Raw genomic sequence first — 23546 nt, forward strand, 5'->3', positions numbered from 1 at the left:
TCCCTCAGCAGCTGCTGTTGCACAAGTAGAAACACAACAAAGAGAAGAGTACAGGCGTGAGCAGTGCTCGAACTATACCATGGGGCAGGGTGCGCAAACTGGGGGGTGCATGGGGGGCTCGAGCGGGGAGGAGACAGGGGGCGCAGAGGGAAAAGTTTGCGCACCCCTGCCGTGGGGTATGAATTATCACTACTTTCTTATTTACAAACGCAAACTTACTCTTTTACCTATAAACGTACAGTTCCACTAAATTCTTGCAGAACTACGGAAGGGTTTTTAAAAGGCTCTCTCTCGTTCTTTACGTAGAAAATAAATGTATCGCATGAACCATTGTATAATGAATATAAATGAGTCCTATGTGACAGTTTAGGATTTGTTTCACATCGGGCACAGCAGCACCACTTTGTGTGAAGTTATGTTAAACACTGAATGGTATACATAGGGGTAGAGTATAGGGAAATAGAATGTGGAGGAGGAGAAACCAAAGTAGGAGGGGAGCAGGGGAGTTGATGTTTCTCACTGGGCGTCTCCCCCTCACCCTCTTGCTACCCTTGCAAGCAGCAGTACTTCGCTCCCTGTAAGACTTGTAGTAAGACCGCTTGTATCCTCAGCTCTTTACTGAACTCCACTGGCTGCTCCTGTTCTCTAAAACAATGATCACAGCGGTTTCTTCTCCTATCAAGTACAGCCCTAGGACACTCTGAGCAGTCTGGAAAACAGCTGGGATCTGGAGTCCTAGACGTGTGGCCCCTGTCAGCATCCTGCATAGCTCTGCTCAAGAAGCTTTCCAAGAGACACAGGCAAGGGGGCAACTTCTTCTTACAAGAGCAGTGTATAAGTTTATGTTGTGTGTTCAGCTTTGTAGTATGCGCTGGGCTGATCTAAGAGGCAGGGGATTAGTTCTGCTATTTTGCAGTACGGCTCGGGGATGCAGCCTCTGCTGGACTGCAGCCAACATGGCCTAACTTAGCACAGCGCGTTCAAGAAAACAAGAAAGAGGGATGTCACCGTTATCTGTTATCATGATAGCGACACACAGGGCTGCTGGAGGGGCCTGCAATGCATTGCAGAGCAATGCCCTGGGGGTATTTTAATTCAGCCCTAACTTTGGTACCAAAAAATTATAACATATACAGATATATTTTTCAACTGCGGGCACTTGTAATCCTGTGCATAGTCGCATAGATGTCAACCTTCAAGTATTCAAGTCCCAGATGTTGGGGTTCTGGACCAATCACTGACATTATTTTATTTATTTATAAAAATGTTTAACCGGGAAGTAATACATTGAATAACTCTCGTTTCCAAGTATGTCCTGAGCACAGAGTTATGATGACAATAAATGGTTACATTAAATGAACAGAGGTTATACATTATATTTACAGACATTTCATGGACAGTTAGAGACAATATATGTTATGGGCGTATGTCATGAATGGAAAAGTACTGATTTGCATCAGTAGGAATCCACTAAGGTCCCTAAGTACTCGTGTGCGGCAAAAACAAATTGCAGATTCCCTATGAGGCCGCCCCTATTGCTCACATGCACGAACACGACGGAGCGCGAACACGACGGAGCGCGATGGTCGGACCGCGTTTTCAAAAGACAAATATGGCATGGCAGAGCGACGGCTACATCGCGGTTCTGGTTCAGCCAATGAGGGTAAACTAGCCACGTGACGTCACGGCCGTGCGCCCACCACGCCCCCCATCGCCTGCACATCGCTTTCCAGCAGAGTTTACAGATCCTGCATGGCAGGCGCTCGCACTCTCGCAAGCAAGCGGAGCGTATAATCCCAGCCTAAGACTACAATTACTAGCACTCAGTGAGACACACGGAAATCAGTGCGAGTTGACCTGCTGCCTCTAGTAGAACGGACATTCTAGAGCAGTGATATTCAACCTTTTTTTATTAAAGAACCCGAGAATTAGATTGTGAAATTCTGGGGAAACCCTCCCCCTGTCCCTCTCTCCCCCATTCCCTCTCCCCCGTCCCCCTATCTCCCCCCCGACCCACTCTTCCCACCCCCCGTCCCACTCTAAAATCCCCCACCCCTCTCTTCCCCCCCCCGTCCCACACTCTCCCCCCCTGTCCCCCTCTCTCCCCCGTCCCCCTCTCTCTCCCCGTACCACTCTTCCCCCCGTACCACTCTTCCCCACCCCTCTCTTCCCCCCCGTCCCACTCTTCCCCCCCCCGTCCCACTCTTCTCCCCCCGTCCCACTCTTCCCCCCCCCGTCCCACTCTTCCCCCCCCGTCCCACTCTTCCCCCCCCCCGTCCCACTCTTCCCCCCCCGTCCCACTCTTCCCCCCCGTCCCACTCTTTCCCCCCCGTCCCACTCTTTCCCCCCCGTCCCACTCTCCCCCCCCCACACTCCCCCCTGTCCCACTCTTCCCCCGTCCCACTCTTCCCCCCCCCGTCCCACTCTTCCCCCCCCCGTCCCACTCTTCCCCCCCCCGTCCCACTCTTCCCCCCCCCCCCGTTCCACTCTTCCCCCCCCCCGTTCCACTCTTTCCCCCCCCCCGTCCCACTCTTTCCCCCCCCCCCCGTTCCACTCTTTCCCCCCCCCCGTTCCACTCTTTCCCCCCCCCGTTCCACTCTTTCCCCCCCCGTTCCACTCTTCCCCCCCCCGTTCCACTCTTCCCCCCCCCCCCGTTCCACTCTTTCCCCCCCCCCCCGTCCCACTCTTTCCCCCCCCCCCCCCGTCCCACTCTTTCCCCCCCCCCGTCCCACTCTTTCCCCCCCGTCCCACTCTTTCCCCCCCCCCGTCCCACTCTTTCCCCCCCGTCCCACTCTTCCCCCCCGTCCCACTCTTTCCCCCCTGTCCCACTCTTTCCCCCCTGTCCCACTCTTTCCCCCCCCGTCCCACTCTTCCCCCCCGTCCCACTCTTCCCCCCCGTCCCACTCTTCCCCCCCCGTCCCACTCTTCCCCCCCCGTCCCACTCTTCCCCCCCCCCCGTCCCACTCTTCCCCCCCCCCGTCCCACTCTTCCCCCCCCCCGTCCCACTCTTCTCCTCCCCCCCCCGTGTACGAGAGATAAAGGGACATTCCCAAGGTCACAAGAAGTGGAAACTGAGATTCAAACCTGCTTCACCCGCTTCAAAGGCGGTGACATTACCACAAAGTTATTCCTTAAACCCTTATTTTTGGTGTCTTGGCAGATTCAAGATGAAGGCCTATCTATTCATCTATTATCTCGTACAATTCTGTGGCCATTCCTGGATCTTTACCAATATGGCAGCAAGATTCCTATTCTTTGGAGAAGGTAAGATTACTGAAGCTTCCAAATGGCACATTAAAGGTAACACAGTGTGACATAGGTGTATGTGCGCATGTGTGTATGTGTGATGGAGTCAGACTAGGTGCAGGTTTCATTTGAACAATGTGTTGGCTATTACATGACACTGGTTATACTGTATGTTAAAGGTTTTACTGACAGTTCGTTAAAATATGGTTAATATATATATGGCTTGCCTTAGGGTCAGGGAGACGTATAATCAAACTTAATGTATGAATATCATTTTAATCCCTATAAGTGCTGGAAGATTCTACATAGCATTGCAAAATAATTTGTTGCAGGCCTAATTGTAGGCGAACCCCCTCACTACCAAAAGCAACGGCAAATGCAGTAAAGAGGCCATTTAAGTGGCACTAACAACATTTTAAAAATAATTTGCTTTAATATATGCAGGCTCTGATTACCTTTATTGAAAACTAGTTACCTGAACTGACGATCAATTGGTTCTCCCGAGATCGATCAACTTTCTGCTTCCCAGGGTTCACTAAATGGCTGCCTTTCAGTTTCAGTCAATCCTACAGTCAGTGTAACTCAGCAGCTACAATGTATTTTTGTATTACTAAGGTAACATTATCAATTGTTACAGTTTGCAGATCACACTACTGGGAATATTGGCAACAAATGATCAGAAACAGGAAAGTGTTACAAAGATGTTGCACTGCTGGGGAGGTGTGCTAAAACCTGCTTTAGAAATCAGAGGATGCTCAGTATATTAAAACTCATTAAAAATGGCATTGAGTCGAAAAAAAGAATATTAAGTATTATCTTATACTACAGAACTGATTATATAGATTTTTTTTTAAATCACACATATATTGCTTGGATTGCTCCATTAAGGTTGTTTAGTATAGAATGAAAACAACTATGGTGCTAAAAATCTGTTGCTACAGGTTAAATTGTGTAGATTTCACATGTTATCAACAAAAAATAAAAATTCCGCTATGTTCTAAAATCAGGAGTGTGCAATCTTTTCCTGCTGCGCCCCACTGCCTTCTTCCCTCCCTGCTCGCTCCCCCCCCCCTTACCTTGTCTCTGGCGTCGAATTACATCACGTTGTCTCTGGCGTCGAATGACATCACGTTGCCATGCCAATGGAACGTCACATGACTCCGTGGCGTCATCTGACGCTGCATTGTCATGGCAATGCGTTGCCGAAGAGAAGGTAAGTGAAGTTGCAGAGGCCTCACGCGATCCCCTGGCATTCATTTAAATGCCTTGGGGGGTGGGGGGGGGGGAAGAGCGCGGGGCCTCTGCAACCGCCACGCGCCCCCCCTGATTAATCTTGCGCCCCCAGTTTGCGCACCGCTGTTCTAAATCGATCAACTGTTATGCAGCGACTCATGCAGTTACTGTAATTATTTACACCTGTGTTAGTTTAAATGAGCATCTTTGGGGCCCACGTACTGAGATCATATTTGAAAAAAATGTTGTGCCTCATAAAGTTACTGCTATAAAGTTGTACAAACCTTCATGCACTGTGCGCTGTTGTGCGCTGTGTGTGTGTGTGCGCTGTGCGCTGTGTGTGTGTGCGCTGTGCGCTGTGTGTGTGTGCTGTGTGTGTGTGTGTGTGTGAGTGTGTGTGAGTGTGTGTGAGTGTGTGTGAGTGTGTGTGTGAGTGTGTGTGAGTGTGTGTGTGTGAGTGTGTGTGTGTGAGTGTGTGTGTGTGTGCGCTGTGCGCTGTGTGTGTGTGTGTGCGCTGTGTGTGTGTGTGTGCGCTGTGTGTGTGTGTGTGCGGTGTGTGTGTGTGTGTGTGCGCTGTGCGCTGTGTGTGTGCGCTGTGTGTGTGTGTGCGATGTGTGCGCTGTGTGTGTGTGTGTGTGTGTTTGCGCTGTGCGCTGTGTGTGTGCGTGTACGTGTGCGTGTGCGTGTGTGCTGTATGAAGGTAGTTATGTGACTTCACACATATGATGTTCATTGTTTGAAATTAAATTTGACACATTGCATCATATTGAAACCCTGATTGATACTATTTAAAGCAGCCGTCCAACCTGCCTATTAGAGAGAAAAAAAAATCCTCTTTAATATGTGCATCAATACAATCCACACACTGATAAGTAATTAGCTAAATTGACTGATCCGTTCTCCTGACTAAATGACTGCAGAGGAGTATTTTCTCAATATCTGTGACTTTGTAAATAGTTGCTATTGAAAAAAAAAATGCATGTTACATTATACAGTAGTACATAAAAAATGTAATTCAAAGTTGTTTTAAAAAAATACAAGTATTTTCTCATAGTTCAGAACTGATTTATTAAAAATAAATACACAGGATATTGTTTGGTCTGCAGCTTTAAATGACAATATGTAAATATGTGTATTTAGAAGGTAAGAGAGGTGGGATATACCCAGTACTGATCAAGTAGGACCACAAACTCAGGAGAGGTGGTTTGTTGCAGTTGTGCCTCCTCTGTACATACTGTATATGAAACATGCCTTTGGCATGCAATCTTATTTCACATTGGACATGGACACAATGTAAGGCGTGGAGGACAGTGCTATTGGTCACGTCTGTGCTTGTTACTTTTGCAATGAGAGTAAGTTGCTGCCTGGTCCCTTGTGCATACAGATGCTTTTGCCGACACGTTTTACGCGATTGGACTGGTGATGCGGGCCTGCCAGTTACTGTCGGCCCTCGAGCTGCTACACATTCTGCTCGGCGCTGAGCACAATTGCTTCTTGTCAAGATTTTTACAGGTACGTTGATCCCATTATATTCTCGTGACGGTAGCGCTCTAACAGGCTTATTATATATCAGTCAAACCGACCGATCAGGCTGTTTACTCCCAAAATTCTCCGTTGACCTTAATAGGGAACTTAGGCTAAAAACAACTCATTTGGCTAATCTAGAATAAGCTCCTTAGCACGTGATGATGATATGAAATCAATCGATAGAGTACGGTGTTGGCTTTGTGGGGGCCCAAGGCGGCACAGACAGCGGGGCCCCTGCCTGTAAAGAAAAGAAAAGGGGGACTTACCTTCACAAGCGCCCTCCTCCACAGCGTCACGTGACGTCACATTGCCATGGCAAAATGGCGTCATGTGACGACTCTACAGAAGGTGGCCGGCTATGGAAAAGGTGAGCACACACACAGCACCTCTCTGCCAGTCCGGCCCCACGCTCCCTCTTCCTGCTGTTGACACCGGGATCCAACATCCGACCGGAGGAGCAGGGAGTTGGATGAGGTGGTGCCCCGTGCTCCCTCCTACAGCTCCCCCCTCTGGTCGGTGGAAAGTTGGATCCCGGCGCCGACTGGAGGGAGAGCGGGGCCCCCGAAGGCGCGGGACTCAAGGCGGCCACCATGCCCGAAGGCCGGCTCTATATGATACAGTACAAGTCAAAGTCAACACGGGGTAAATTTACTAATCAAATATTATTACGCTGGTGAGAGTGATGGTTTAAAACAAACCAAACTCCTGCTACGGCCTTTCAGATATCTTTTTTTAATTTTTTATGTTGGTTATTTGTGTTTATGTATTAAATAAAAATAATATTTTTAGCTAATGAAACAAGGAACCATGATAGTGTGATAACTGCAGCAATGGCAAAGGGGCTGGAAATGCATTGTAAAGTATTGGTATAATCCTTACTTATCTTCCAACACTTCTGGACTGAATTAATCTAATACATCCCGACATCCTGTAACAAAAAAGAAAGAAGAAAGCCACATATTTCTTATGTCAGACTTTTTTTTTTTAATTTTAATTCTTGTGTGTCACTTTATCAGGTCTACAGTGTAATATATTTTCCTGTAATAAAAAAACTACTAGACTATTTCAATATGAAGAAATCAGTTAAAAACCTTGGGGGCTGTAAAACAGGGGGGCAGGATTTTTTTTGGGGGGGTGCGGGCAATTGCAGAGGCACTGCTCTCTTCGGCAAGGCATTTAAATTAAATGCCGGGGGATCGCGTGAGGCCTCTGAACTTACCAAGGTTCAGCCGGCTTCAAAGGACGTGTTGACATGGCAACGGGTGTCAAATGACGCCGCAGGGTCATGTGACGTCACATGCCCAGCATTGCCATGGCAATGCGTCACGACCCTCCTGAGGCCGACAGGCAGGTAAGGGGGGCGCGAGCACCGGGGGAGTGGATGCAGGGGGACGCAGCATCAGAAGTTTGCACACCCCTGCTGTAAGAGATTGTGCAGAGATATGCAAATGGAGACTATTTAGGGTGAAATTAACATATGGCTTTATTGAGCCTGTCCCTTTAAACAGCACAGCAAACAAAAATATACAAAAACAACAAACACCTATCCCTTTGTATGGGCTAACTTACTTCCCCCAGTCCCTCTCTTACATGACTGGGAGGATAAGCCCCTTTCCAGCCTACCATCCCCAAAGTCTTAGCGGAACCTTAAAGCAGGTGGCCCTTCAGGTCAGTGGTGTCCAGATGTCTTGATGTGCTTGAGGGTCCAGCCTCTGGCAGGTTCCTGGGTCCTCTGCGTGCAGGAAAAGAGGTCTGCTCCCCTTGTGTCTTGCTGTCAATACACAGTCCTCCTGTATATTCAAGACCCTCTCCTCATGTCAGCACTGTTGTGTGCTGAGGAAAATCTTTTACAGAGCTCTCATTAGTTCAGGTGGAGACTGGCTAATTGAGTGGCTGCAATTAACCAGGTCCATGCTGGATTCAGAGCTCTGAGGCAGCTTTATCCAAACAGGGACAAGCCACTATTACAGGGTCTCAATTATTGAACATCACAAGGGCAGACTCTCTACTGACCATCACAAAGGTCACCAAAGGTCATCAGTATTTTGCTTGTTTTTTTATGGAAGGATCCTCTTCTTTCATGCGCCTCCCTGGGAAACTATCACATATTAGTGTTTCAAGATGCACATTACCTCTCTGTCTCCCCGGATTCCACATTATTATCTTTATGTGCTGGGCCATAGTGACTGACTCCTAACATTGGTATAATTAAACTGTATTAGTGGTTGATTTGTCATGGGGCAGTGATTAAATTCATAATATTAACAAGTGAAGTTATAATATTTCTAGTTTTCAGTTACTTGTAAGTAATGGTTGAATAATTTCTCATTCAGACTCGATACTGACAATCAGCATCATTTTTAATCTCATTGGGCAACATCATAATTGTAATTATGTTCTAATAACCATGTAGTAAATATAGAAGTCACATGGCAAGGGCCGGAGAATACAGCCGCTGGGATAATTATGTGAAGTGGACACTAGATCTAAACAGATATAATAGACTTTTGTTTCCAACTGGTTTCAGTCCTACCTATCAGGAAGATCCCAACATGTGTCCATCTCAGGCTCTAACTCCAACCCCCTGGATATCACCTGTGGTGTCCCGCAAGGCTCTGTTCTGGGGCCCCTACTCTTCTCAGTGTTCATTAATGATCTTCCCACAGCTTGTAAGGAAGCCTCAATACACATGTATGCAGACGACACAATCCTATACACACACAGCCAAAGCCTCTCTGACCTTCAACACATACTTCAGTCTGACTTTTTGAGACTCGAAAACTGGATTTCCCAAAACAAACTGTTTTTAAACACTGACAAGACTGTAACAATGGTATTTGGGACCAAGACTAAATTTTTAAAGCTTCCAGCGACTGAGCTCCAGATTAGAACCAACGCTAACACCACCCTAACACCTGTCACTAGTTCTAAATACCTGGGCTTATGGTTTGACTCCCACTTAACATTCGGGATGCACATTGATACCCTGACAACCAAGACCTATGCCAAACTAGGGGTACTTTACAGGAACAAATCCTCCCTAAGTCTCCTGGTCAGAAAGCGTATCGCACAGCAGATGCTAATGCCAATTATTGACTATGGAGACATAGTATATGGCTCGGCACCTCAAACCCACCTTAGCAAACTTGACACCCTCTACAATTCAATTTGTCGTTTTGTTCTCCAATGCAACTACAACACACATCACTACGAAATGCTCAAAGAACTAGATTGGTCATCACTAGAGTCTAGGCGCAAAGTTCACCTTTCCTGTCTCACCCTCAAATACTTTCTGGGCAAGCTACCCAGCTACCTGAACAAGCTCCTCACCCCTACCACATGCAGTACCTATCACCTGAGATCAGACTCCAAAAGACTATTCATGGTCCCAAGACTCAACAAAGTATCCGGCCGTTCCTCCTCCTCCTACCGTGCACCCCAAAACTGGAACAACCTACCAGAGACTCTCACATCCACCACCAGTTTAAGTTCTTTCAAATCTAAGGCCCAGGACATAGTGCACTCAGCGTCGCTGAGGCGGGCTGAGCCGCGCTGAACAGATGCACAAAGCCCCTGCATCTGTTATCAGCGCGGCTATAGTTTCTCCCTCCTCATGCGCGCTGATGCGTGCTGAGGAGGAGAAACTCTTCCGAGAGCGGCAAACTGAAATTTGCTGCTCGGGGAAGCGGAGGAGCGGTCACGTGACCGCTCCCATCCAATGGGGCTGCAGCCAAAAATGGGCTGGTGCTGGGGCTGGTGCAGGGGGGGTGTGTGAAAAACAGGCTGAGGCTGGGGCTGGGGCTGGTGCAGGGGGGTGTGTGTGAAAAACGGGCTGGTGCAGGGGTGTGTGTGTGAAAAACGGGCTGGTGCAGGGGGGTGTGTGTGAAAAACGGGCTGGGGCTGGGGCTGGTGCAGGTGGGGTGTGTGAAAAACGGGCTGGGGCTGGTGCGGGGGGGGGGGTGAAAAACGGGCTGGGGCTGGTGCAGGGGGGTGGGTGTGAAAAATGGGCTGGGGCTGGTGCAGGGGGGGTGTGAAAAACGGGCTGGGGCTGGTGCGGGGGGGGGAGGGGTGTGAATAACGGGCTGGGGCTGGTGCAGGGGGGGGGAGTGTGAAAAACGGGCTGGGGCTGGTGCAGGGGGGTGGGTGTGAAAAACGGGCTGGGGCTGGTTCGGGGGGGGGGGGGTGAAAAACGGGCTGGGGCTGGTGCAGGGGGGTGGGTGTGAAAAACGGGCTGGGGCTGGTGCAGGTGGGGGTGAAAAACGGGCTGGGGCTGGTGCAGGGGGGGGTGAAAAACGGGCTGGGGCTGGTGCAGGGGGGTGTGTGAAAAATGGGCTGGGGCTGGTGCAGGGGGGTGGGTGTGAAAAACGGGCTGGGGCTGGTTCGGGGGGGGGGGGGGGTGAAAAACGGGCTGGGGCTGGTGCAGGGGGGTGGGTGTGAAAAACGGGCTGGGGCTGGTGCAGGGGGGTGTGTGAAAAACGGGGCTGGTGCAGGGGGGTGGGTGTGAAAAACGGGGCTGGTGCTGGTGCAGGGGGTGTGTGTGAAAAACGGGCTGGTGCTGGTGCAGGGGGGTGTGTGAAAACGGGCTGGGGCTGGTGCAGGGGGGGTGTGTGTGAAAAACGGGCTGGGGCTGGTGCAGGGGGTGGGTGTGAAAAACGGGCTGGGGCTAGTGCAGGGGGGTGGGTGTGAAAAACGAGCTGGTGCTGGTGCAGGGGGGTGGGTGTGAAAAACGGGCTGGTGCTGGTGCAGGGGGGGTGTGAAAAACGGGCTGGGGCTGGTGCAGGGGGGGTGGGTGTGAAAAACGGGCTGGGGCTGGTGCAGGGGGATGGGTGTGAAAAACGGGCTGGTGCTGGTGCAGGGGGGGTGGGTGAAAAACGGGCTGGGGCTGGTGCAGGGGGGTGTGTGTGAAAAACGGGCTGGGGCTGGTGCAGGGGGGTGGGTGGGAAAAACGGGCTGGGGCTGGTGCAGGGGGGGGGGGGGGTGAAAAACGGGCTGGGGCTGGTGCAGGGGGGGGGGGGTGAAAAACGGGCTGGGGCTGGTGCAGGGGGGGGTGTGAAAAAACGGGCTGGGGCTGGTGCAGGGGGGGGGTGTGAAAAACGGGCTGGGGCTGGTGCAGGGGGTGGGTGTGAAAAACGGGCTGGTGGTGGGGGGGGCAAACGGAGTGGTGTGGTGGGGGGAGAAGGGGTGGGGGGAGAGAGAGGAGGCAGAAGGGAGAGGAGGGGGCAGAAGGGAGAGAGGGGGGGCAGAAGGGAGAGAGGGGGGGCAGAAGGGAGAGAGAGGGGGCAGAATGGAGAGAGAGGGGGGCAGAAGGGAGAGAGAGGAGGCAGAAGGGGGAGAGAGGGGGGGCAGAAGGGAGAGAGAGGGGGCAGAAGGGAGAGAGGGGGGGGCAGAAGGGAGAGAGAGAGGGCAGAAGGGGGAGAGAGGGGGGGCAGAAGGGAGAGAGAGGGGGCAGAAGGGAGAGAGAGGGGGGCAGAAGGGAGAGAGGGGGCAGAAGGGAGAGAGAGGGGGGGCAGAAGGGAGAGAGAGGGGGCAGAATGGGGAGATAGGGGGGCAGAAGGGAGAGAGGGGGCAGAAGGGGGAGAGAGGGGGGCAGAAGGGGGAGAGAGGGGGGCAGAAGGGAGAGAGGGGGCAGAAGGGGGAGAGAGGGGGAGCAGAAGGGAGAGAGAGGGGGGCAGAAGGGGGAGAGAGGGGGAGCAGAAGGGAGAGAGAGGGGGGCAGAAGGGAGAGATGGGGCAGAAGGGGGAGAGAGGGGGGGGCAGAAGGGAGAGAGAGGGGGCAGAATGGGGAGATAGGGGGGCAGAAGGGAGAGAGGGGGCAGAAGGGGGAGAGAGGGGGAGAAGAAGGGAGAGAGAGGGGGCAGAATGGGGAGATAGGGGGGGCAGAAGGGAGAGAGAGGGGGGCAGAAGGGAGAGAGAGGGGGGGCAGAAGGGAGGGGAGAGAGGGAGGGCGAAGGGAGAGGGAGGGCGTTGGAGTGAAAGGGGGAGGTATGAGGAGAACCGGAGACGGGGGGGGGGGGGTGAGGAGGGGAACCGGAGACACCGGGCAGGGTCAGGTGAGGACTGGAAGGATTGTATGTACGTACAGCATAGCACCAAACACCCAGAAATGAATGTGCGTGTGTGCATGTGCGTCTGTGCGCGCGTGTGAGCGCGTGTGCGTGTGCGTGTGTGAATATATTTATCAAAGTTGCACAATGTTAATAAATAATTTATTCTCACAACAAGTCTTTTTTTTTAATTTTTAAAATATTAAAATATTAAATATATATATACACACACACACACACACACACACACACACACACACACACACACACACACACACGTTCCCCAGTGACACACAAACACACAGACCACTTCAAAGTGACACACACATACTGACAGCTACCAAGTGACACACACACACAGTGATACCCGCCTCCCAAGCGCGCTTGCTGTCTCCTCTGTCAGGACAGCAAAAAAGCTCCTGGTAGCGCGAGCGTCAGCAAGCGAGAGCGAGCAGCAGCAACTAAGCGCTTACTATATCCGAGGCCTAAGGCTGTCTCACATTTTAATCTGGTCTGTAACTGTTTCATACGCCCATAATATATATTTTCTTTACCTGTGCACGCAATGTCTTGTATATAATGTATACCCTGTTCATTTATGTAACTGTATTTGTAACCATGTATTATTTGTCTTACTCTGTGCCCAGGACATACTTGAAAACGAGAGAACTCTCAATGTATTACTTCCTGGTAAAATATTTTATAAATAAATAAATAAAACACAGAGGCTTCATTGTTCCATTTTAGGCTTTGTTCATAGTAGGACGCGCTAGCTTCCGCGCTCCTCCTCCCCGTCGTTGTGCTTGCAAAACAAACCTGTTTGTATTGCGAAGCGCCGCTCTCCCTGTAGCGCATGTGCAGACGCCCTATGCACTACTACATTGCCGTCCTAGTGTTTGTTTCGACATGAGCTACGTATCGCGTGCTATAGCCTGCACTATGGACAAAGCCTACGTGGGATATGTTGTGATAGTCTGCACCATTACTGCATCTGAAACCAATGGAAATTTTTAGATTCTGCATTAAGAAAAGATATGTTGATATGTTATCTGGGGGGAGGGCAATGAAGCCTGCTACATCTGCAGTCTATCACAACTCATATTTCACAGTCCAGCATCTAATTGACTGAGCCATTCCTCCTCCCGCCTCACATTTCTTCTTTTTTTATAGGTGGCAGAGAGACTTATCGTCTTATTCGTTGTCATTGGCAGTCAAGAAGAGGTGCAGAGCAAATGTATAGTCTGTGCTCTATTCTTCCTATGGAACTTATGGGATGTCATTAGGTAATGTATTTCGTTCCCACCTCGTTCTATTGCACCCAGACTCTGAAACACTCTTGCCATTAAGGGTCCTCCAGATCTGCCTATCTTCAGGTCTTATATGAAAGTTTACCTTTTCCAATAATAATAATAACTTTATTTCATATAGCGCTTTTCTCCCAGTTGGACTCAAAGCGCTTTACAATTACAGTATAGAGCACGGTACGCAGCACATAGGAATTGTTACAGACACAGTCACTTCCCAGATGCGCTTACACTGTGTTTTTGGTGACGGAGGCACAGGGAGATAAAGGGACTTGCCTAAGCTCACACAGAGCTGACACTGGGACTAAACCATGTTTCCCTGCTTCCAAGTGAGGGTTGTTATCAGTCAGTGTCTTTACTCACTGAGCCGTTATTTCAGCAATGAAGCCTATCCTATAAAACTTGACCACTACACTGCCCTCTCCAGGAGCCATACCATTCTTGCCCATGCCACTGCTGTATACTGCTATCTGGAAGGATTGACATTGCCCCTGTATACCCTCTTGAGTGATGCTCTACTAAAGAAGATATCGATTAGATCTAGATGTATTAAAGTTTTATTCTATGTAAGTGTTTACTATTTTCTATACTTGGTAATACACTTTATTACTCTTACCTTGGTGCGCTCCTGTGTTCCTTTTTTTCGCTCTATAAACTTAATTTAATAATATTTAATCCTACTTTTCCAGAAAAATCACTTGAATCACGGATTCAGTTATCCCAATGTCTGCCATTCTTGTCCTCGTTTTGTAGGATCAAAGTTTTGTTAAGAGCATCAAACATCAATATGATAAAAAAAATATTAATAACACCGACCTGTTAAAAAGATTCCCCTTATCTACTAATTATCATCCACCCACAATGCTCAAAGAAACAACACACCAAAATCACTCTGAATTTTAAAAGTACACATCACTGCCAAGGGATTAGGCAAATCTTATCTGATAGGAATCGTTAAGTGCATCTTCTTCATTAGAAGGCCAAGGCAGAAGAGAGGCTAAAACTTTAAAGTGTATCAAGGTATTTCATGATCTTGACACATAAGTCGCAATGATTATTTCCCCTGATGAAACAAGATTGTGAAACATGTCAATTTTTTTTTACCATTTATTAATTTTTCAATAATAATAGATGCTGGAGAAGTGTAGGTTTGTTGCAGGTTATGATACCAACACTTCTCCACTCCCTATTATAATGGAAAGATAATAGAGATGAATAGGCGTGTGATGAGAGATCAGAATTGCGCTATACGGAGGTGCAGAGCAGTATAGAGCCTTATTTTGTAGAGCATTTTGTAGTCTATGCAGAAATAAATAGGAAGCCAACAAAGAGTTCAGGAGGTCAGAAGCAGATACACAACTAGAAGAGCAGGAGAACATTTGGACAGCAGCATTTAGAATGGATTGTAAAGGAGAGAGATGCGAGGCAAGGAGGGCAGATAAGAGAATGTTACCGTAATCATTGCGGGAAAGAAGGGCATGCATTTGTGTTTTAGTGGTAGTGGAACATAAGGAAGGGGCATATTTTAGCAAAGTGGCGAAGGAAAAAGCGGCAAGATTTAGTAACCGCATTTATATGTGGGGAGAAAGTTGAATGTAACCCGTAGGTAGCGTGCTTGCGAGACTGGGTGGATAGTAGAATTATTGACTGTAATGGAGAAGGGAACAAAGGGACCTGGCTCGGGAAGGTATATGAGGAATTCGGTTTAATGTTATACTTGAGGCAACAAATGTTCACCCAAATAGAGATTGCTGATAGGCACTCTGTCATTTTTGACTGGACTACAGTTGTAAGGTTAGGTGTATATAAATATATAAAGTAAAGGGCCTAAAACTGAGCCTTGCGGTACACCTACAGAGAGTTTAATAGGGGTTGAGGAGGAGTTGGCATAAGAGACACTGAAGCAACAGTGAGGTAGGAGGAAAACCTGGAGAGGGCAATGCCACGGATGCCAATTGAGTGAAGAATGTGCAGGAGAAGAGGGTGGTCAACAGTATCGAAAGTTGACGAAATGATATCATGAAGAAACAGAATTGAGTAGTTTCCTTGAGGCCATTAAGGGCTAATATTTTGTTAGAGAGAGAGCGTGCATTCCAGAGAGAACATGAAAAAGGAAGAGAAGCAGGTGGTGAGCAGGGAATAATAATCAGCTTGGAAGGGTTAGAGCATTTATATATTACAGCTGAGAGTTTGCAGTCCAGAGCGGGACCAAGTGGGGATATGGCAGGGGCCAAGGTTTGGAGAAATGAGGGATAGATACAGGTGGTGAGAGGAAAACTTATACAGTAGGAGCATATGCTCCTTCTGTATGAGGACAGGAATACACGTTAATACATTAAGCACAGACCTGTTTGCTAGAGAAGATAAGGCATCCTGTAACCACGAAAGGGAGACAAATGATGGATTTAGACAATAATTCATTTATATTTGTGGATGTTCTGTATTTTCTCCCCATCTCTCAATGGTGCAATATGTCATCTGTTGTTCACCTGAGGTTGTATTTACCTAATTTTAAGAACAGATTGTTATTATGTCCTGATATGTAAAACCATAGAATTCGAAGAGGGTGTACTTTCTTTTTCACACAACTGTACATCCATACGACAAATTATATACAGTGTTAAGAAAAAGTTTGAAAACCCCTTACGCTTTTCACATTTTTCAAACCTAAAATGTTATAAGCTTAATCTAAGTCCTAATAATTTAAAAATATAACCAAACAAATGACACAAAAACATGATACTTTTTCAACATTTATTTATCCACAAATGATTCAACATTCCATATCCACGTGTGGGAAAGTATGTGAACCTTTAGATTCAGTACCTGGTGGCGCCCCCTTGTGTAACAATGGCTTCAACTAAGCAATTCCTGCATGAGACCGTTTTGCAGGTGCAGCAGTGTTAGCACCTACAGAAGGGCCATACGGTGGCGTGGTTGTAGGCGTCAAATACTTTGGCCAAAGAATTCAACTTATTAAAAGAAAAACAGATAAGTCTTTTACTATATAATTTGTCATATTGGATGTAGCACTGAGTATTCTGTCACAGTATGGTACTTATGTTACATGAGGTCACAATCTCTGTAGCACTCCTTTTTGACACAAATATGATGTGGTGGGTTTGGGTTCTGAGCTTACAGGGGCTGTGTGTGTGTGTGGTTTTTTTTTACATTTCAATACTTCAGATATTTGTATTCCTGGATGCTAAATCCTTGTGATATAATCAGACTTCAACACTTTCAAAGCCGGAGTACTACATGTGAAACATGCTTCCCTGGCATACATAGCATCCAGTGATAAAAGAAAAGGGTCTGTAGTAGAAAGCAGAACTTTTCTGATATTTTCCTTAAATCGAGATTATACCGGATAAGAAATATTTTTCAACTAAAATTTTTGCATGCCCGTTTTTTTCAGTAGTGTTTTTCTTTATTCAGAGAAAAAAAGTCTCTCTCCGATTCGAATGCACCTATAAAGACGTGCCATTGGTCAGAAGATGTACAATGCAAATGGTAAACTCTCCACTGCTGGAGGTACAGTGCAGCAGCAATAATTTACTCTTTAATGCTGCAGTGCCCTGAGAAAACATTGCTTTGTAAAGAGCTTAGAACAAATAAGCAAATACATGAAGAGCAAATAGATCAATAAAAAAAAGAAGTAATAAAATTGATCAAATTGTCGATATCTACTGTATATAAGCTGATCATTTCACGCAGAACATGAAGTAGTCTTGCTGTGTTTGATATAAACATGAGAACTCCTTTTAATCTGCTATTTTTTGTCTGTACAGATACCCATACAACATGCTTTCAGCAATAGGAATAGACTATCCAGTTTTGACCTGGCTGAACCATACGTGGTGGATTCCAATATACCCTTTGTCAGTCCTGGCTGAAGGTAAAGTCAAATCTCAAAGTACATCACTGCAACTTATTTGCATCAACATGAAATCTGATTGCAGATTATCGTGTGTGTGTGTCCTACAGCTTTAGCCAACGTTATTGCAACACGTGGCCCGCTACCGCTGGTGAAATAAAGTGATAGCCCCGCCCCCTTCTGCACGCAGCTGATTCAAAACAATGACCGCTTCTCCCACTGCTACGTTATGTCCCGCTGAAGTGCGTCATGAGTTGCAATAAAGTTAGCTATATCTGTAGCTGCAGACACATTACATAAATGTTTGGCATTGTACGGTACTGTATCTAGTTGGGACCTGATTTAGATACAGGGAATAGAATGTTAAATCATTATACCATTTTGACAACAATGCATTTGAAAAGGGTCCGAGCAATTCTGTAGATAGAGAAGCAAAAAGTATCAAATATATATTGTATAATAAAATTTCTCTTTTTCGTAGTATACACGGTTTATGAATCTCTGCCATATTTCGAGTCCCTTGGCACCTATTCCTTCAAGATGTCATTGCCGATTGCGGTATCGGTCCATTTCCCGTACATTTTAAAAATATACCTGGCCATGCTGTCTTTAGGTAAGATGCTCTTCTTGTGAACCCTGCTTTATTAATCTCTGCACATTGCTCCCACTTATACTGCAATGTTCTATCACACAGGCATGTTGTATATCTGCAGCCATCTTTGTTCAGAAAGAAAAATGTACCTCAGGGAACGCAACTTTAAAATCAAAGTCAACTAAGAGACAGTAGGTAAGACGTCATTCTTATTTCATGGGAAATATCTCATTTGCCGGGTTTTCTGCTTAAAACAGAACTTGGGGAAACTACAGTTTTTGTAGCGTTTATAATCCTTACTTTATTCCTCTGCCAGTGAAAGGGTGAACCAACCAACTCTTCTGAAAATAGCGCAAGTAAACTCACATTTTAATTTCAAATATACACAGATTTATTTTAAAGAATGGTTTCACAAAGCTTTAGGGTCAGCATCATACATCATACACACACACACACACAGTTAAGTTATGGTGGGTAAAAAAAAGTGACAAAAACCCTCCATAGTAAAGCATATAGGAAATGGAAATATTACTGTATTGCACTGTCTGACATGCAAATGAGCATACAGTAATATTTCCATTATATATGCCCCCCAAGGACCGCGCTATAACGGGGTTGAGATATATATATATATATATATATATAAAATGGAAATATACTGTATGCTCATTTGCATGTCTTAGACAGGTCTGCAACCCCGCCTTTCACCATCATCACCCAGCACACAGCACTTCCACTGCAGCAAGGGATTCTGGGAAATGACATGCAAATGAGCACACAGTGCCACCTTTTGCTTCAAAACCATAAACATGGTTCCCTATAGGCTTAAGCTTGCTGCATGGTTTGAGCACAGCCAGGGTTAAGATGCATAGCCAGCAAACCCACCCACCCACATACAGGCTGTTTCGACCTTAATGAGTCTCCTCAGTGTGGGGTTGGTTATACTGGCTATGCAAAAAATGAAGCAAGGGATAGGTTTTACCATACTTGGTTAAGTTATGGTGGGTAAAAAAAAGTGACAAAAACCCTCCACAGCAAAGCATATAGCAAATGGAAATATTACTGTATGCTCATTTGCATGTCTTTGACATGCAAATGAGCATACAGTAATATTTCCATTATATATATATATATATATATATATATATATATTTATTAAAGGAACGTTTATATTTGAGGTTCTTATGTCTATACTCCTGTGAGATAGTCTCTGAAATACTTATAGATAGGTCTCCCTAACATTATGAACTTAATTAAAAACAACGCGTGACCAAAGAGAAAGTATGCCATTCTTGCCCCATGAGGCTTCCCAAGTAACATGCAATTATCAGGGACACAAGTAGGAGAGGAGTTTCAAAGGTTCTCTCATCAAGGCAAAACATTCTTAAGTTGATCCTATGAGAGGCACTTTCGCAATGCATCCCTTAGTGTCACTGTATCAAAGTATTTTATGTCTGCTTTTCCCTTCTCGCAGTGTGTGTAATGCCAATAGAATTAGGGGAGAAGATAAGGAATGCATGTTGTAACGTGATGTATCAAAGGCTTTCAGGCCTGATGTGGTAACCCTCTCTGGCTAATGCTATGGATTAAATGTAAGACACGTGATTGACATTCAAGCAAGATGAATAACATGTTTACTACAGGCGTGGACAAGGAAATACATATAAAAAAATCGCTGTGCTACACAGCATTTTGTATATTTTCCTTGATACTGTACTTAGACTTTAATATAGAAAAACTGGCGTCACATCATTTCTGCTAATAGTTCTTGAAGACGGGATGAACATGACCGTTCCCTTTAGGACGATTCTGAAGTACTGTAGTTAGAGAGAGAAAACAGGGGAGCGCAGGATGTATAAAACATAAATGGTGTGTACAGTGATAAATAAATATATATAGATATATATATATATAGATATTATAACCATAAGCACTGTCATTTTCTTTATAGATTCAATTCTTCCTTGTAAAAAAGGGGCAGGGGCCTTCCTTCAGTGTCTCGTAGGGTAGGAGAAGAGAGAAAACATCCACTGGAACAGATAGTAATAAAGAATTTATGTTGTCAGAGGATATTACAGCAATCACACTCACATTTTTGACAAATTCTATGGAAAGAAAATGAGTATATTATAGTATATTACTATACGCACCATTTATCTTTCACACACCCTGCGCGCCCCTCTTTTTCCCCCTCACTTTACATACCACATGAGCATGGAGGTTGTTCACGTATTGTGTTAGAGCTGCACTATTTGGATTTGAAGTCACTTACTGTATGTAAGCGCCAGGTTATTTTTTCACAAAGTTCTGTAGTTAGAATCATTTTTTTAAAATAGAACACTAAACAATTGCCCGAAGAAATGCGATTCTCGCAACAGATAAAAGCAGCAGTACCCCGTGCTTCCTTTCTGGCACTAACCTGAGCTGGAGGTCCCATAATACAGGACTTGATCAGTTCAGCAGCAGGTATGATCCCACAATTTCCTGGCACCTTGAAATAAATAATAGCCACCAGGAATGCCATGTCGTCGAGCTAACGAATGAAGGGAACTCTGATGGCGTTCTTTTCATTGATTTTCTGTCGGAGAAGGTGCCTACTTTTTGTGCCGAGACGTCACCAGATCATATTTGCTAAGGTGGCAGTGACACTGGCATGATGGTGCTCTAAGGAGCGGTGGGCGCGCCCCTCTGGGGGGGCGGGAGATTTTGCTGGGGGGTGGCGCAGGCTGTTACAGGGGCCCCGCGCTCTTCCCCACGGCATTTAAATTAAATGCCGGGGTAGGCGTGAGGCGTCTGTAACTCACTTACCTGCCGCCAGCCGGGTCTTCGGCGATGCGTCGCCATGAAACGCGGCGTCATTTTGTCATGTGCCGTCACACGTCGCCATGGCAACGCGGGTCAAATTACGTCACGTGTCCTGTGGCGTCATTTGACGCCGAGCCATTGAGAGGGCGGGGTGGGGGGGAGAACGCTGCTGCTCCTGGGAAGGGGGCCGCAGCTCAAGAAGTTTGCGCACCCCTGCTCTAAGGCAGAGGTTCCCAACTCTGGGCCTCAAGGAACACTAACAATGCAGGTTTTAAGGTTATCCTCCCATTAGCACAGGTGGCTCCATCATTTTGACTGAACCATCTGTGCTCAAGCAGGGGTGTACGTAAAACCGGCACTGTTCGTGGTCCTTGACAACTGGAGTTGGGAACCTCTGCTCTATGGCAGTGGTGCTGAACTCCAGTCCTGAGCCACCTGTGCTGAAGTTGGGATATCCTTAAAACCTGACCTGTTGAGGGGTCTCGAGGACTGGAGTTGAGCAAGTCAGTTCATTTACATCAGTTTCATCGTTGACGCCATTGCCGTTTGAGGCTTTAAGAGGGTACATTTTAGCACTCAAACTGAACATACGTCGCAGTATTTCCTGTGCTTACTCACTGTGACGTAACAGGAGGGTTTATTTTCTTTAATACTGAATCGTAATCATTTCTTTTCAGAGAGCTACCGCAAAAAGGAATCGTACTACACAAAGGAGATTGCACCGAATACAGAGGAACTGTCACGAAACAGACTTAACGTACATATTGCCAGATAAAGAAGCCTGGACTGATACAACCTGCACCCTGTTGTGTGGATACACAAAGTAACGCTCAGATAATCTCTGTCTGAAACAGATGGTTTGCTTTTATGTAAACATATCTCCGATTCACATTTCAATGTGGGCTTCTTCTGGGATGCTGATGTCACGTCAGAGGTGGCAAAAAGTAAACAGAGGTGGCTTTGTTTAGCTCAAATTGTACTGTCTTCAGCCTTCTTTCCAAAGTAATTTTACACTTTTTTATTTAAATGGCACATTAAAAAAATATTTTGAGCGCGCAAAAAGTGAGATGGGCTATTTCCAGCTTCTCAGAAAAGTCCATTTTAATTTGCCTCCTAATAGAAGGTCAGTAATGAGGATTACATTGTACTTGTACGGTACATTATAAGTATAGACAATAGGGATGTGCATAAATGCATACAGTAGGTGCTGGAACTGCATTCCATGCATCTCAGTTCTGTGTGAGGCCAGTATAACAAAACCAACAAATAGTGTATGATATTGCAAATCATCCACATGGAAGAAATTAAAACAGCAAAAAAACAGGGGACTAAACATTTTCAGTCGTCTTTAGCCAGACCAACACCTAGTTTTCTGCTGGCTACTCATATCGTGTACAACACAAAGACCTATGACTCCAACCCCTTCCTGCCTTGAAGAGCCCGTATTGAGTTATTTCCAGTCTTTTACCTCAAGATTTTACATATTCTTTTGAAGATTGGAGAGGCCGTTTCGCCATCTTCTCCCTCATTGCAACGCAATGCGCTTGCAGGGCTATCTGGCAGTGAACGGGGTAAAACTACAGTGCAACCTGTTGGTCTAATTTAAGCTGTGGCTGAATAGTTCTCTTCCAGGGTGTACTGTCCTATTACCAAAAATAGACAGAGTGGGGCAAATGTATTAAGCACTACTACTTTGCAAGACATGTTAGGGCCCATTCAAGTAAATATACTGTAGCTCATAATGTCCTATTTGTGGTAGGGGTACTGGGACAGTGCATTCTGCAGAATCCATTTGGGATGCAAAAATTTCCAACTAAAATTAAGGGGCTTATGCCCCTGTATATCTACCAAAAGTGGAAGATCGTGCCGTTTTCAGTAGAAATTCCCTATCGACGTCAATGGGGAATTTTGGCCAAAAACCTTCCTTTCAGCCACTTTGGTAGATATAGAATAAACCTCTCAGTGCACTGATTTAAAATGCCTCCAGTATCAATGAATTTAGCCAATCACTTATCTCAATCCATAAAAAGTGCTGTATTCATTCATGTTCCCACACGTGAATCAGACTTGCTTATGCAGTGTGCGCTGCAAAATATATGCTGTATTATATTTTCTGTATAGAGAAGACTAACTTTTGTCGCAACGAGTTGCTGCCGCTGTGTGTACAGTATTTAATGCCATACCAAAGAGAAATTAAACTGGAAATCATTAAATCTGAAGTCATTTCCTTGTACTTTATTTTGAATCCGTCTCTCTACGTTCTTTGCAGTCTGCTCTGACAGCAAAGAGGTATGATGCAAAAAGGTCACGGAAGTAACGTAGCACTGTCAAGGACAATCTTCCAACAATGGGAAAAGTATGTGGGACTGCATGCTTGGAATCTAAATACACCTTGGAATCTGTGTTGAAGATGATCATAAAATGCTTATCTTAGGGAGATCACTTTTTCCCCAGTCTTTATGCAAAAATTACTCATCCCTGGCTCAAATCAATGTATTTTATTAATCAATTCAAGGTGATTTTCCCCCCCATCTTAAATAGCACTGTAACCAGGCCCATATATTTTGAAAATAAATAGAGGACATTATATCAACAAGTTTAACTGCTTCGGAAACGCAAACAAAGCTCAGATTTACATGAAAAGGCATCTTTTTGGTCCATACATGTATGCAGTCGACGTTCAACTAAACCCACGTGCCCCAATTCTTGGTATTCATGCAATATATGCAGTTCTGTGTTGTTTGCATGACTAGGAGAGGCAGTGAGCACAATGTTGGGTATAAGGCAGTGACAGTCTTATGAGCCTTTTCCTGGTTAGACATCATAGCGACACGAGAGGCCTACCAGCCGTAGGCCCTGGTCCACACCACTTTCTTCTTAAACTCTGGAAGGCCTCTTAACGCAAGCAGTGCAGCTGAAAGA

The 23546-nt window shown here is 46.2% G+C and overlaps 2 protein-coding genes across 3 annotated transcripts in view; one reads left to right on the top strand and one right to left on the bottom strand.

Moving 5' to 3' along the window:
* Window positions 1-512: 512 nt before the first annotated feature.
* HACD4 (3-hydroxyacyl-CoA dehydratase 4) lies at window positions 513-22843 on the top strand. Of its 2 annotated transcripts, none has more exons than XM_075594659.1 (8): window positions 513-800; window positions 3161-3264; window positions 5864-5991; window positions 13220-13332; window positions 17142-17248; window positions 17709-17840; window positions 17922-18010; window positions 21302-22843. In XM_075594659.1, exons 2-7 carry the CDS (start codon window positions 3168-3170, stop codon window positions 18002-18004), a joined length of 660 nt encoding a protein of 219 aa, XP_075450774.1. In that variant the 5' UTR covers window positions 513-800; window positions 3161-3167; the 3' UTR covers window positions 18005-18010; window positions 21302-22843. The 2 variants fall into 2 exon arrangements, with proteins under 2 accessions (XP_075450774.1, XP_075450772.1); XM_075594657.1 differs by having other exon boundaries at window positions 514-800; window positions 17922-18014.
* FOCAD (focadhesin) overlaps window positions 21039-23546 on the bottom strand; it is a 200516-nt gene continuing 198008 nt past the window's right edge. Inside the window, exon 44 of the mRNA XM_075594653.1 lies at window positions 21039-23538. Coding sequence (XP_075450768.1) covers window positions 23465-23538 — 74 coding nt within the window. The 3' untranslated portion in view covers window positions 21039-23464. The remainder of the gene's footprint in view (window positions 23539-23546) is intronic.

Source organism: Ascaphus truei, chromosome 1 (genome assembly GCF_040206685.1).
Source record: "Ascaphus truei isolate aAscTru1 chromosome 1, aAscTru1.hap1, whole genome shotgun sequence".
Taxonomy (NCBI): domain Eukaryota; kingdom Metazoa; phylum Chordata; class Amphibia; order Anura; family Ascaphidae; genus Ascaphus; species Ascaphus truei.

Coding starts and splice junctions, on each gene's coding strand:
- HACD4 (XM_075594659.1), top strand. CDS start 3,168: ATGAAGGCCTATCTATTCATCTATTATCTCGTACAATTCTGTGGCCAT. Junction 3,265..5,863: donor ATTCCTATTCTTTGGAGAAG/GTAAGATTACTG, acceptor TTGTGCATACAG/ATGCTTTTGCCGACACGTTT. Junction 5,992..13,219: donor TCTTGTCAAGATTTTTACAG/GTACGTTGATCC, acceptor CTTTTTTTATAG/GTGGCAGAGAGACTTATCGT.